At 45.2% G+C, this 15,730-nt stretch overlaps 1 protein-coding gene across 1 annotated transcript in view; it reads right to left on the reverse strand.

The window, feature by feature from the left end:
• Nucleotides 1–15,730, reverse strand: part of RYR3 (ryanodine receptor 3) — a 568,547-nt gene that overhangs the window by 63,094 nt on the left and 489,723 nt on the right. Inside the window, 4 exon segments of the mRNA XM_021099907.1 lie at nucleotides 1,000–1,092; nucleotides 1,194–1,281; nucleotides 10,568–10,808; nucleotides 14,077–14,397. Coding sequence (XP_020955566.1) covers nucleotides 1,000–1,092; nucleotides 1,194–1,281; nucleotides 10,568–10,808; nucleotides 14,077–14,397 — 743 coding nt within the window.

Consider the following 15,730-nt stretch of genomic DNA (forward strand, 5'->3'; position numbering starts at 1 on the left):
AAAAGATGCCCCAAAGGCTTCGCTACAAACCCGTGACTGTCATTTTTCCAGAACTAGTTCTCACTCCTGAGGGGTCCCCATGAACACTCCACCTTCATGGTCCTTGAAGGCAGCACTGTACTGGCCATGAGAAAGATGCACATCTCAGGAGTCACAGGTCACTTACAAGTGACAATGCCGTCAAGCCCCACTGAGGCATGCTTCTCCAAGGAAGAGAGTTCAGATAAGCCACAACAGCCAGTAACAAAACAGCACATGTAAGGAAGCCTTGCTTTTGTGTGTCCACCTGAAGGAGCATGTCTGAGAATTCTCTCGAATAAAAACAGCGAAGCTTCACTGCTGAGCTGACTCAGGAGCATCTGGGAGGCCAGCTCCCCGTCCTGTATTCCTGCAGCACCCCCTCCCTGTAGGTGACTCTGTTTTTAGACATATGTTTGCAATGCCTTCTTTCAGACATTTCCTGCAGGGGCTGGACAAAGGCTTGGGCTTCTGAATGCAACTCACATGGAAATTAAACAGAAGGTATTAAGATGTCAGCACAGCTGAAATAAAGCAGCTATTGCATGATCCAAATAGGAGGAAAAATCAGTGTACTCTAAGAATATGTGCCAAGGAAATCTTCAAAGCAAGGTGATTTCCTCACAGCTAATTAAAAGACGGCTCTAGGCAGGTATATTTTTGTAGCTTCTCTCACACAGGAAGTCCACTCTAACACAAGCAACAGCAGCTTTTGTTTGGGAGACTTCTTGAATGCCTTCAGCATGTCTTGAAACCTAAAACTTTTTGACTCACAAGCAGCTACTTATTCATAAAATGTAATGACCATGCTTATTTGAGAGTGGTTTCTTCCAGCTCGTTGGTTCGTTCTCAAACAACGGTAGACTGTTGGTTTTAGTGGTTTAACCTAAAGGCAGTACAGAGCTCATCCCTTCCTACATCCAAGATACGTAGCTTAGGTCAAGGTCAGAGAGTCTTTGGAATTGCTTTCTATGGACTTACTTTTGACATCTTGCTTTTGCTGTCTCCAGTTAAGAACGCCAAATTATTAATTTCATTCTGAATCACAAAATTTTGTTCTTCCCGCTTGAAGTTCTAAGTGTGGGGGAAATAAAAGAGCAAACATTACAAGAAAGTTTTCCAAGGCCTGAACCTTTCACAGCTGACCCTAAATCCAGAGCCCCCGCACCACTTACGTGAGATTTGCACCACAGGATGAAGACCTCTGCCACCATGCGGAAGAGCTGGTCAGAGTCAGCATCTGGGCTTTTGAGCCAGTTAGATCTGAGGAGAAAGATAAATGAATATGCATGTAGAGCTGAGTAATGATTAAAACAGTCACTGGAGTTCCCGTCGTGGCACAGTGGTTATCGGATCCGACTAGGAACCATGAGGTTGCGGGTTCGGTCCCTGCCCTTGCTCAGTGGGTTAACGATCCGGCGTTGCCGTGGACTGTGGTGTAGGTTGCAGATGCAGCTCGGATCCCACGTTGCTGTGGCTCTGGCGTAGGCTGTTGGCTACGGCTCCAATTGGACCCCTGGCCTGGGAACCTCCATGTGCTGTGGGAAGGGCCAAGAAATAACAAAAAGACAAAAAAAAAAAAAAAAGTAAAATAAAAAATAAAATCATAAAAAAAACCAAAAAGCAGTCACAACCTCAAAATTATACCGACATCAGATGTACACATGTACCCCGATAAAACTGCATTCCACAGAAGGCTATCTTTAGAGAGACTAAATATCAATACACTCTTCGCATGCTTAGATATAGGCATGTAATTGTAAATATTTGTGAAGGACCTACAAGAATCATTTCCATTTTAGCAAAGGAGTCTAGGATTACCTGAGCAAACAGATGTCAGAAATCAACATTTTGAAATAGTCAAAGTTAGGTTTTTGTTTTTGTTTTTGGCTGCACCCATGGCATATAGAAGTTCCCAGGCCTGGGATCAAACCCATGCTACAGCAGTGATAATGCTGAATCCTTAACCTAGTAGGCCACCAGGGAATGCCTGGTTTTTTTTTTTTGGTCTTTTAAACTAAAGAAGAGGTGATTAAGGCTACACTCTAAGTTTTGGGACAGGCCTCCTTTATTCCAGAAGGCTAGTAAGACTAGGAAAGTCTTAGTCATGATGCCATCTAATCTTTTTTCTTTTTACGGCCACACCTATGACATGTGGAAGTTCCTGGGTTAGGGGTCAAATCAAAACTGTAGCTGGGGCCTATGCCGTAGCCACAGCAACACAGGATCTGTGCTGCATCTGCAACCTATGCTGCAGCTTTCAGCAACACTGGATCCTTAACCCACTGAGTGAGGCCATGGATTGAACCTGCATCCTTGTGGACACTATGTTGGGTTCTCAACCCACTGAGCCACAGTGGGAATTCCTATGATGCTGTCTAATCTTGTTACTGATGCTTGTTATTGTCAAGCCTCTGAAATTCTAAGCATTCTACAAATAGTTCAGGCCTCACCCCTTTTTCTTTCAAAGCTACTTTTATGAATGAAATCTATAGGATGATATGGTTTTTTTACGTTACTTGACGTGTACAGATAGAGACCAAACATCTCCTGTGCCCTCTGAAATAGTTTGGAAATTCCTTATAAATAGGTGTCATTCTTTTCTTCTTCTTCTTCTTTTTTTTTTTTTTTGGCCATGCCTATGGCATGTGGAAGTTCCTGGCCAGGGATCAAACCCGAGTCACAGCAGTGACCCAAGCTGTTGCAGTGACAACGCTGGGTCCTTAACCCACTGTGACACAAGGGAACTCCTAAATAGGCATTGCTCATCTAAAAAAAAAAAAAAAAAAAAAAAAAAACAAATAAAAAAAAACCCTAAAAAACTAAGCTAGGTTCAGAAATTGCACAGTGGCAGCAAGAAGGCTAAATTGCAGTAAAATTCAGTCATTTCCTAAAAGCTGTCTTGCCCCTAAGCATCTTACACATTTGAATTCAATTATATTTTGAAAGGGGTGAATGAGGTGCCATTTTCAAATATTTGCATAAAGTAACACATTAGAAGTTAAACTATCACCCTTCTTGGGTTATAAAAAAACTTTGGCGCTCATGAATAGTCTGAAAAACCCAGTGTCCCTTGGTGCGTGCAGGGTCATAGCTATCGAAAATCAGTTCTCTAAGCCCTGGGACGTCAGACTGAATTGCCCTGAGCAGCCTGTGCCTTCTGACCATCAGAGAGAGCACCTCAGGAAGAAAGTGAGGGCCGTGAGGCCAAGACCACTTCTGGATTTCTCATCTCCTCAGTGACTTACTGCCAGGGTTCTAGCCTCACAGATGTTCTTGTCTAATCTTTTTTGTTTTCTTTCTTTTTTGTCTTTTTTAGGGCTACACCTGTGACATATGGAAGTTCCCAGGCTAGGGGTCCAATCAGAGCTGCAGCTGCAGACCTACTCCACAGCCACAGCATCGTGGGATCAGAGACACATCTGTGACCTACACCACAGCTCATGGCAATGCTGGAAACTTAACCCACTGAGTGAGGCCAGGGATCGAACCTGCATCCTCATGGAGACTATGTTGGGTTCTTAACCTGCTAAGCTAGCTACATGGGAACTCCTAATCTTTCTTGTTTTCTACCTCACTAGCCTCTCCTTCACAGGTAGACACTACTCTCCTCTTTTTCCTCAAAAACAAACCTCCATTTTAGTCCAAGTGGCACTGGGTCCCAAGGTGAAGATCACGCTGCCCAGCCTCCCCTGAGGGACAGCCAAGGAACTAAATTCTACTCAATGGATGAAAGCAGAAGTTGTTGCATGAGCTTTCTGGAAAAGCTCTCTACAAAGGATCAGACAGCTGAAGGTGCCCTTTTTCTTTTCTCCTGTTGCTTTCCTATTTTCCCCCCTGGAATAAAAATATGATAGCTTGAACTCTAATTGGCATATTGCACCATAAAGTAACTTTGAAGCTGGAAATCAATGTTAAGGACAGAAGGACAAAGAAACGAGGGTTTCCAATGGGGAGCAACCATCCTGGCCACAGAGTGGCTCTCTGTACGTGTGAGATTTAACTTCTAATTTAAGCTGTGCTAGAACGTGTCCATTACAAGCAGCCAAATGCAATCCACACTTGAGGCTTGAGCTTGGTAATGCTTTTTGATTTCTTTCATATTGATTTTTCGGGAGTACTTTTTTCAGGGTCAAGTGTCATGTTTTATCAGAACTGCCAGCTGCTCATGCCTTAGTGTTTTGGTATAAATGAGCTTTATAGCTTGGTACTAGGCCTTGAGTGGGAAGAGGTGAGGGGTCACATCATATCCTGCCAAGGAAAAGTATAACCGCAGGGAGAATCAGCAGCAGGAACACTAAAAACAAAAATCTTAGGTAAACATTTGCTCATAGGACAAAGAAGAGGCTTTGGATATTTTGCCTTCATAAAGGAATGCAGTTTCAGTGGAATGAATTGTTTCAACACCCTTCTTCCAACAGGCAGGTCTTTACTCTTTTTTTTTTTTTTTTTTTTTTGTCTTTTTAGGGCCTCACTCATGGCATTTGGAGGTTCCCAGGCTAGAGGTTGAATTGGAGCTACAGCTGCCAGCCTATGCCATGGACACAGCAATGTGGCACCCAAGCTGCATCTGCAACCTACACCACAGCTCATGGCAACCCCAGATCCTTAACCCACTGAGCAAGGCCAGGGATCGAACCCATGTCCTCATGGATACTAGTCAGGTTCATTAACCACTGAGCAACAGTGGGAACTCCACTCTTTGCCTTTAGTGAGGTTCTTTCTTTGGATTCAGAAGGGTGGGTGCAGATGAAGACTATCTTGTTTATTTTCTTCTTTTTAGGGCTGCACCTGTGGCATATGGAAGTTCCTGGACCAGGGGTCGAATCACAGCTGCAGCTCCTGGCCTACACCACAGCTCACAGTAACACTAGATCCTTAACACACTGAGTGAGGCCAGGGATTGAACCCATATCATCATGGATACTAATTGGGTTCTTAACCCTCTGAGCACAATAGGAACTCCAAGATATCTTATTAAATGCCCCCAGGTACATAATCTCTCTGTACCTCTCAAGCCATGTTAAGATGGGATTTGGGGGGCAGAGGATCTGAAATTGCTTCTCCAATCTGCCCATATCCTTCCTGTCTCCATGGGATACAACCAGGCTCTCTCCTTCCTGATCCTAGTCTTCCGCAGAATTCAGGTCTCTCTCCATATTCAGACATTTGATCCTTTTGCAAATACTTAACCAATCTATGAGTTTCCTTTAGCATCTGCCCTGCATGCTGCCAAGAGGGAATGGACAAGAACAACATCTTTGATAATGGCAAGAGAAAGGAGAGTTTCTGCTGCTATTTTCACAACGACAAGTTACCAGATCTTTGAAGACAGCAATGCCAATTAACAGGTCTGGACAGAAAGTAAAGCCATAGCTCCTCTGCTCCTGGTCTGAGTGTCTGACTAAGGGTTAAGAGCTTCTCTCTGCCTTGTTCTGGAGCCTCCTGTAGAGGACACTGCTCAGGATTTACTTAGATTCCCTTCAACAGTTTAAAAGATGGATTTTTATCCCAAATCACACTGAAGTTGTTCATTTGTGTTCTGGGTGTTTCTGAATTTCAGAAAGCAGGCTGAGGATTTGTTGCCTCCAGTAGAGAGATTTGTTGAACCTGTGTTTTTTGTTTGTTTGTTTGTTTGTTTTTTGTCTTTTTAGGGAAGCACCCACAGCATATGGAAGCTCCCAGGCTAGGGGTCCAATTGGAGCTGTGGCTGCTGGCCTACACCACAGCCATAGCAACACAGGATCTGAGCTGCATCTGCGACCTATACCACAGCTCATGGCAACACAGGATCCTTTACCCATGAAGCAAGGCCAGGGAGCAAACCTGCATCCTCAAGGATACTAGTTGGGTTCATTACCACCGAGCCACAATGGGAACTCCAGAACCTGTGTTGACTTATAATCTGATGGAGGAGATGGAGCCTGATTTTCCCTGCTCCCACTGCACCACACTCGGAGTTCTTGCTCATTTGGGATCAGCTCCAGACTGAACACTGACCCACAGAAGCTTCTCTTCAGAGCAGTGCCAGTGAAGAAACCTGAAACACTGCTGTGACAGGGCTGAAAGGGGTACAAAGGTTTAATATGATGAGAGAAAGCAGGGGAGGACAGGACAGGATGGCTCTCTTCAATATTTAAAGAGCTGCTGCAAGAGAGGTTGGAGTAATTTTGTGCGGCTCTGAAGGGCAAAAGTCACTGCTGATGGGTAGGAGTTACAGACTTGAGCCCAAATGGTTTGAGGCAGGGGTGGGGGTGGGGGAAATCGGATGAAGGTGACCAAAGGTACAAACTTCCAGTTCTAAGATAACTACGTACTAGGGATATAATATACAAAGTGATTAATCCAATTAACACTGTGTTACAGAACGTTGTTAAGAGAGTAAATCCTAAGCGTTCTCGTTACAAGGAAAAAGTGTTTTTTTTCTTTTACTTTGTGTCTGTGCAGGAGGATGGATGTTCCCTAAACTCACTGTGATAAGCATTTCATGATGCATATAAGTTAAATCACTACGTTGTATACTTTATACTTTTAGAGGCTATATGTCAATCACATCTCAATAAAACTTGAAGGAAAAAAATGACAAGGAGCTGAAAAAAAAAGTGGCTGAGACAGTGTGACACTAGAACAGGAGGGCACGCAGGCATAGCTATACCTGTCGCTGTGATGATGGTGGATAATCAGAGGCAGGAAATGCACTGCTAGGAGAGAGGAAGTGGGTATTTATTCATCCAGGTAGAGGTAAGATCAGGGCACCTCTAACATTCCTGCCAACTCTGCAATCCTGTGCTTCCAAGCCAGCTAATTCTTTTTTGGTGAAGAAAGGATTTCATGAAAGGAAAAGGCACACACACAGGAAGGAAGTACTCTAAGCGAGGCTCAGACGGCCAAGATGCTCCCTGGTGTTCAGGGAAGAACAGGCTGAAAAGTGGGGATGAATGAATTAATGATGCTCTCAGAGACTCTTGGACATGGCCATTTTTAGCAACTATCAAATGCCCGTGTCAGTGGAACACGCTCTATCTTGAGTCTTGATCATCAATAGTGACAAATGCAATTAAAAAGCTATTCCAGGAGCAACCTTATTCTACTTTCATTTTTGTTTTCACCTCAAACCCTGACATATTTCTTCTCTAAACTGCTAACATAATTATGTTATCGGAAATAATGAACATGATGACCCTTAGAGGGGGATTTCCTTTGAGAAAGTGAGTAAAATCCCCCATAGATAGGTATGGAATTTTATATATATTTAAAACTATATGCCTATATACAGTGTGTGTAAGGTGTTTATTTTGAAAAAGCTGAACATAAATAGTCTTAAGTAAATTGTTTTAAATAGTAAGCACAATTTATCTTATGACGTAAACGCTAACATGAGCATACCCAGACCTATTTCCTGCCTATGACAGAATGGCATACCACTCAAAAAGTTATCAAGACTCCCCCAAATATCTCTAGATCCCTCCAATATCTACAATGGAGTATGTTAAAATTAAACCTTCTCAAATTTAATTTTAGACCTCTAAGCTTTAAGAGAGGATGGTAAAATAAAAATATCTACTTGGTCTTTGCCTTCCACTGGGATCAACAGTCCTTTGTTCCTTTGTCTGTTCATGAACATTGTACTCCTATGCCCTCATTTCCTCCTTATCCTTCATGGTCAGTATAATCACCCTATTCCCTATACCTTCAATGCCCTAACCCCTTTTTCTTGGCCACACTCATTTTGCAAAACCCCAGGCCTGGTTAAATCCATTTCTCTTCCTACTCTGGGCCTATACCTCCTGGCTGGACTGGCTGGAAAGCAACACAATTTACTGATGGTTATTTAAATTCATGACTGAGGATCTCAGGTGGAGCCCTTGACACTGCCTGGCAATCACACTGCACTTCCCTGGTCCATCAGCTCTCCAGCTCTCCCTTGCCACTGCCCCATAGCACCAACTTCCTCCTCAACCCTCCAAGCACCTTCTCCCCATCCTCACTTTCAGCTGATGATCTTGCTTCTTCCTTCACTGAAAATGGAAGCAGTCAGAAAAGGACTCCTACAGACCGCCATCCATCCACACATATGAGTGCGTGTGCGTGTGTGCGTGTGTGTGTGTGTGTGTGTGTGTGTGTATGTTACAGCAGCAGCACCCATGCTCCCTGCCCTCTTGCCCATGCTGTGGAAGAATCATGTCAGGCTGACCCTTTGCCCACTCGAGGATATTGCTTTAGAAATTTTCTCTCTCTCACATCAATTTCCCCCTCTCCCATGATCATTCCCATTCACAAAGAAACAAGGTGACAAGTCTCCCATGATAAAGACTCTTTTCTTGAGCTTCCTTCTGCTTCCAGCTAGCAGCCCATTTTTCTGTTCCCCTTTAGAGTAATACTCCTTGGACAAGTTGTCTGTACTGCTACCTCCAAGTCCTTTCCTCCAGTTTCTTCCCATTTAATTCTGAGAGGCCTTTATCTCTACTGCTCCACTGAAACTTCTGTCAAGGTCACCAATAACCATCATTCATCACTCTTTCCTCCTGGAAATCCTTTGTGAAGTTGGCACTCAGGACACAGCATTCTCTTGGCTTCCTCCTGCCTCACTTGTTGGGTGCCTCTGAGTCTCAGTTACTATTCCTTCTCTTCTGCTGAACCCTTTAGTGTTGGAGAGTGTGAGGGTCAGTCCCCGAACCCTTCTCTCTTCCTCTCCATCTTTTATTTATCTCATCAGTCTCATGGCTCTTAAAGACCTGTATCAGTACGAAGATGACACAAATTCCAGACTTCTCCTGTGACCTCTAGACACATATACTCAATTGTTCACTCAACATTTTCATCTTTATATTGAAAGGCCATTCAAAGTGAACACATCTGAAAGTGATCTCCTGATCTTCCCCTAAAAAACTTCTGTGCCCACAGTCCTCCCCAACTCAACTGCTGGCAACTTCATTCTTCCATTGGCCCAGAATCCTTGTTGATGCACCTCTTTTCTCTTATGTCCAGTCTGGAAGTCCCGGGGGTTCTACCTTTAAAAATCGACCCATTATATATATATAAAATAGACCCATTATCACACATCTTCTGTAACTTCGTGACCACCAGCCTGGCCCAAATCACTACCCCTTTTTCTTCTTTTTAATTATGGTCAAATACACATAACCTAACATTCCCCATTAGGGACATTTAGTACATTCACAGTGCTGGGCAACCACTATCACTATCCGGTACAGGATATTTTCAGGACTCTGAAAGGAAACCCCAATCCCATTAAGCAGTTGCTCCCCATCCCCCTCTGCCCCAGGCTCTGATGACCACTAGTGTGCTCTGTCCCTACAGATCACCATCAGCCCTCGACTGCATCACTGTGAGTCTCCCAGCTGGTCTCCTCACTTCCTACTTGCCCTGATCCCTTACCACAGCATTCAAAGAGTGCACCCCAGCACATCAAAGCTTACATGAAAGCCTGTACCAACTTCTTCTTCTTCTTCTTTTTTTTTTTTTTTTTTTTTTTGCTTTTTAAGGCTGCACTCGCGGCATATGGAAGTTCCCAGGCTAGGGGCCGAATCAGAGCTACAGCTGCTGGCCTATGCCACAGCCACAGCAGTGGGTGATCTGAGCTGCGTCTGTGACCTACACTACAGCTCACAGCAACACTGAATCCCTAACCCACCAAGCAAGGCCAGGGATTGAACCCGTGTCGTCATGGATGCTAGTTGGATTCATTTCTGCCGCACCATGATGGGAACTCCTGTACCAACTTCTTGCCTCACTCAGGGTAAAAGCCACGGTCTTCACAGTGGCCTCGAGGGCCCTGTACGCTCAGGCTCATGGGAAGAGGATGTCTTCTCCGACTGCCCCCACCCCCCGTCACTCTTCTCCTGCTACACTGGCCTCCATGTGATCCCCTGAACATCCAGAACACAATCCTCCCTCAGGACTTTAGCTGGATGCTCCCTCCTCCTAGGAATATAACCCTTCCCCAGATCCTCATGGTTCCCAAGTTCACCCCCTTCAAGTCTTTGTTCAAAGGTCGCTTTCTCACGCATGTTCTTTTAGAATTGCCACCATGGCACTCCTACTTCCCTGTACTTTGCTTGTATAATTTACTTAGCTAAGTCAGTTATAAGTAAAGTGTATCCATAAATATATAAGGACATAGGTAGGTACAGTACAAATATATAAGTATTTATTTTGTTTATTGTCTCCCAGCAGAATGAAAGCTCCTTAGGCCAACGTCTTTGTCCATTTTCTTCTTTCCTATCCCCAGTGCCTACAATAGGGACTGACAAACAGTCAATAATATCTGTTGGATGAACATGTGACAGAACAGCAGAGGGGCAGAAGTGGGTCACTGCAGCCCTTTTTTTTATCCAGTCCCTCTTCCCTATGGTAGGCTGTGAGGATGGAAGGGGCGGCCACACCCTGATCATACAGAATCACTGGTCAGGGAAAGCACTGCCCAGAGGTACACGAGGGATTTGGGGAGGGGGGAGTTGGTGGTGGCAGCTGTGACCCGCCTCTCTCACCTGTAACAAAACCCAATACCATCTCCCATCCTCCGTACCTGTTGTTGTCCACGTAGCGGATCAGCATGGGGTAGAAGGCGTAGAGATCCCGGCAGAGGACGGCAAACTCGTCCAGGATGAGGAGCTCTGCCTCCTGAGTGTCCCCTTTGCTGTCGGCTTTCAGCTGCTCCTCTTCCTGCACAGTCTTGACAGCCTTCTTCTTTAGCTTCTCCAGTGTTGGGATGAAGTGGCTTCTCAGCAGGTCTGGTCTGGCTTTGCTGATGATTGGCTGGGCGTACACTGTGTTTGCAAACAAAGGGCCTCCCCCTCATTTCACATGTTTTGACAATCGATAAAAGGAAAGAAGTGAGACGCAAAGGAGGCTGCGAAAAGCTGACAACTCAGGATGGCACTTGCCCTTCTTTCATTTTCCACTTGGCACTTCCCTCTCATGAAGCCACAGTGCTAAGGGATGGGGTAGGGGAGGGGGGAAGGAGTAGAGCTATAGGAGAAGTCCTTATTGCCATTATGCTTCTCCTGGCCATGGGGAGCCCCTGCCACCCCAGAAATCTTGCATGCATGGCATTTGCTATATCTCTGAGCTCTTTGCAACAGTCTATCTCATTTCATTCTATTGTTTATTTTATTTTTTAATTTGTCTTTTGTGGCATATGGAGATTCCCAGGCTAGGGGTCCAATCAGAGCTACAGCTGCCAGCCTATACCACACACAGCAACGCGAGATCTGAGCCGTGTCTGCGACCTACACCACAGCTCATGGCAATGCCAGGTTTTTGACCCACTAAGTGAGGCCAGGGATCAAATCTACATCCTCATGGATTCTAGTCAGATTCGTTTCTGCTGAGCCACGACAGGAACTCCTCATTTCATTTTATAGTATATTCAAATTGGTTTGGGTGCATTATCTAGGTTATAAACTCCTTGAAAGAACCTTTTATTCATAATAACCAGCACTGTGCTGAGTCAGGAGTAGGCACTCAAGAATATGCTTTCTGGTTATTTTATAGAAAAAAAATCTCTTGTTAAAAATTCAACCACAGGGAGTTCCCATTGTGGCGCAGTGGTTAATGAATCCGACTAGGAACCATGAGGTTTCGGGTTCGGTTCCTGCCCTTGCTCAGTGGGTTAAGGATCCGGCATTGCCGTGAGCTGTGGTGTAGGTTGCAGATGCGGCTCAGATCCCGCGTTGCTGTGGCTGTGGCGTAGGCCGGTGGCTGCAGCTCCGATTAGACCCCTAGCCTGGGAACCTCCATATGCCGCAGGAGCGGCCCAAAGAAATAGCAAAAAGCCAAAAAGCCAAAAAAAAAAAAAAAAAAAAAAAAAAAAATTCAACCACAGTTCTCAGCCCCCAACACTTGAGAACTGCCAACCGATTGCCTGAGGGCTCCTCTGGACCCTGAGAAAAGGAGACAAACTGAAAGACAGAGCTGACATATCTCACCTCATAAATGGACTATCCTATTGGCCTAATTCCTGATAAAGATCAGAATCAGAGTAAGAGTAAAAAATAAGTGAAATAAAATTCACAAGAGTCACAAACCGTTCAAAAAATACTCTCTGTATTCTGTGTATTTCAAAGGTTGTTTAGGAGTTTCCTTTGTGGCTCAGTGGTTAATGAACCTGACTAGGATCCACGAGGGTGCTGGTTCGATCCCTGGCTTCACTCAGCGGGTTAAGGATCTGGCATTGCCGAGAGCTGTGTGTAGGTCGCAGATGTGGCTCGGATCCCATGTTGCTGTGGCTGTGGCATAGGCCAGCAGCTGCAGCTGTGATTAGACCCCTAGCCTGGGAACCTCCATATGCTTCAGATGCAGTGCTTAAAAAAAAAAAAAAAAAAGATTGTTTAGTTTAGGGCATTTCAACTGCAAACAGCCTACACATTCCAGCAATTTTTCATGTCAGTTTGTCTTTTTAGGGCTGCACCTGTGGTATATGGAAGTTCCCAGGTTAGGGGTCTAATTGGAGCTACAGCTGCTGGCCTACGCCACAGCCACAGCCACACTGGATCTTCAATTTACATCCCAGCTCACGGCAACGCCGGTCCTTAATCCTTAATCCACTGAACAAGACCAGGGATCGAATCCACAACCTCATGTTTCCTAGTCAGATTCGTTTCCACTGCGCCACATCGGGAACTTCCTCAGTCTCTCTTACTTTTTGCTTTCATAAAAAAGACTTTTAGAAAGAGGAGGTGAAGGCAGCTCTTTGCTAAGATGCATTAACTAAAAAGTTAAAACTTAGCATTACAATGGCTCACATTTCACACCCAGCCCTTAGCAGGGTGCACTTCTGGAGTACTGGAATTAAAATGGCTATTCCAGATACGGGTGATGGGGGATTGCTATTTAAAAATGACTTTGTTTAGGCAGCAGGAATGATGTGGTCTGACTGAATGAGGTCTGGGTTCACCTATGAAATATCGGGCCAAATTCAGTTCCTATCAGTGTTGTTGGTGCTGTGGCATCTTTCCTCTGCATCTCTGGGAAAGCTAAGGGAGTCGATCCCTTGATTTCCTTCCTTCCCTTAATCCAGATTTACAAATGAAAGCTCCTCAACAAACTGCCTTAGGGTTAACAATATCCTTGGGCTAATATGTAAGGAAGGAACACCACCTTTATCTACTCATATGTTCACAGAAGCCTATACTATGTAGGACCACCACTACCCAAAGTATGTATAATTCAAATCGCAGTTCATTTCAGAAACAGAAAGAGGCTAGAAAGTCTTCATCCTTGGTCTTGCAGAGGAATATCTACTCATCTGTCCAGGAAGCCAATAGCTCCTGCTGACCTAGCCACTGTGTTTCATAGTCCAGAAGGTTATAGGGGTGAAACAGCTATGCTGGAACTGTTGTCTAAACTGCAGACCTATCAAAGGCAACAACTCTGCCTTAGCTCCTGTCTCCTTAGACTCTACTCTGACAGAGCACACTAAAATATCCATGTTTTCCTGACTGTGACAAGTATGGTTATTCATTTTCCAAGACTTTCCTTTCTTGGTGTCATTGCAAGAACAGAGAATCTGCTAACAACACTCATTAAGAGCCTACTGCATGCAAGGGGTTCTAGAGGAATATAAAATAAAAACAAAATCAAAGTGATGCTACTGTGAACCCAAATTAGAGAGTGTCTTAGAAAGCATCAAGTGAAATACAAACACTGGAAACTTTCAGTACAGCCCAGATGGGAGTGAGTTTTGTATGCGGGGAAAACACACAGGGTCATTTACTGAGGAAATATGGACAATCATTAACGTAAGAGCAAATGGGATTCTTAAGTCCCAAAAGCAAATAAGCAATGATCATCAGAGATGGGTAGAGCTTATCAAGAAGGGCTTTCTGGAGATTTGAAGGGCCTGGATTAGTTGGGGAGTCAGGCAGGAGCATTTGTTCCAGAAAGCTCTATAGGGGAATAAGTCAGTTCTTTTTACTGTTAAATAACTAAAGGGGGAGAGGGAAGAGCTTAACCATTGACTAAGAGATGAAAAGCAAGTCAAGCAAGGCATTGAGGTCCTGGGCCGGGGCCAGGGAGGAAGGACGTGCATGGTACCTGCAATGCGCTTCATCCAGGAGGCCTCGTCGATGCCCAGGTTGTTGTTAATGATTTTCAGAATGTTGCCCAGGATGACACTGAGGTGTTCGGAGGTGACTTTGGTGCACCAGGGCCCTGTGCTGGGCGGCAGGTGCTCAGGTCCCCGCTCCCACCAGTAGGACAGGTAGTTGCAGAGCATGGGCAGGATCACCTCGATGACGTGGGGCATCTCTGTGTACCGGGCCCCTGACTCGGCCAGGTCGTTGATTTCCTTCATCAGGCCTTCCAGCTGGGGGATGTCCGGGCACATCTCCTCCACCGTGTCTGGCATCCCCAGAACTGACCGAGAGGGTACACAAAGAAGAAAGAGACAATCACTCAAAAGCACAACTGGTACCTTTTCTCTCTCTGTCCACCCCCACTTTGGTCTTTAGACATCATTTTCTATCACAGAGCTTTGAACAAGCAAGCAGGGGATGTGGAGGAGCTTCTGTCCTCCAGCTGTCTTTTTTTTTTTCCCACGGCAGATGGGGTTCCCGGGCCAGGGATCAATTGCAACCTATACCACAGCTGCAGCAACATCGGATCCTTAACCCACTGTGCCAGGCTGGGGATCGAACCCACAACTCAGGGCTTCAGTGATGCTACCGATTCTATTGAGCCACAGCAGGAACTCCTCAGCTGCCTTTGTAAAGGCTGCGGGTTCTAGAGGCTGGGCTATCATCCTAGCTGTCACATCAGGTTAAAACACTTAAATAGAAAGTTAAAGGAGCAAAACAGAGACACAGCTGAAGGACCTTTTCTTAAGACTTCTCTGTGCTAAAAGCCAGTCTCTTGGCTTTACCCTCCTGGCCTCAGTGAACACACTGCAGGACAGGCAGCATTAGCAGGGGAAAAGCAACCCATCGGTGTAGGGTTGCCAACTTGCGGATCAATCATCTGGATCATGTCTGTACTGTGTAGAAAAGGAAAAGGAAACCTCCTGCCTCAAAGATTCTTTCAGCTGCACCAGAGACAGTACTTTCTATCCAATTTAAAGTTAGGGGCGCATACACTGATTTCTGCATTTACCACATGAGTTATTGATGGCCTGAGGTGACCTGTGCCAAGACCTCTCATCAATCACTTATATCCTTTTGTTTCTGAAGGCTTATGTTTAAGGAACATAAGCCTTCAGTGAGTTGTCCCCATCTTTTCCTCACAGTGAACGACTGCAGTCATTTCACTGAACAAGGAGAGACAGGATGAAACGACCTCAGAGTTCAACATTCTAAGTTGTCAGATACAAAAATATAGCAAGTAGAAGAAGCCAGGGCTACTTGCCCTATTCTCCTTCAGGCAAAAGACACTCTCTTCCCCAAGATGGAAGGGGAGACCAGAAGCATCCTGAAGTCCCTGATGGGTGAGAGGACAACAAGGGCTCTGAGTGGTGGGGTGGGGCATGGCTGGCAAAGAAGCAGGAGCTCAAAGCTCTGCTGTTATTTCCTGACATTTATCTCCATTCATCTCACGGCCCTGGAGTTCCCCTGGGCCTGGGAGGCAGCTCTTGAGCAGATTCCAACCACAGGCCAAACTTCTCCATGGGGCTAAAGTATTAGGCACTGGGCAGGGGCTAGGGAGTCAGAGAAGCAATAGGAAAATGTGGAGTGTATCCTTGGAACATTAGATCCAC

Source organism: Sus scrofa, chromosome 7 (assembly GCF_000003025.6).
Source record: "Sus scrofa isolate TJ Tabasco breed Duroc chromosome 7, Sscrofa11.1, whole genome shotgun sequence".
NCBI classification, from domain to species: Eukaryota; Metazoa; Chordata; class Mammalia; order Artiodactyla; family Suidae; genus Sus; species Sus scrofa.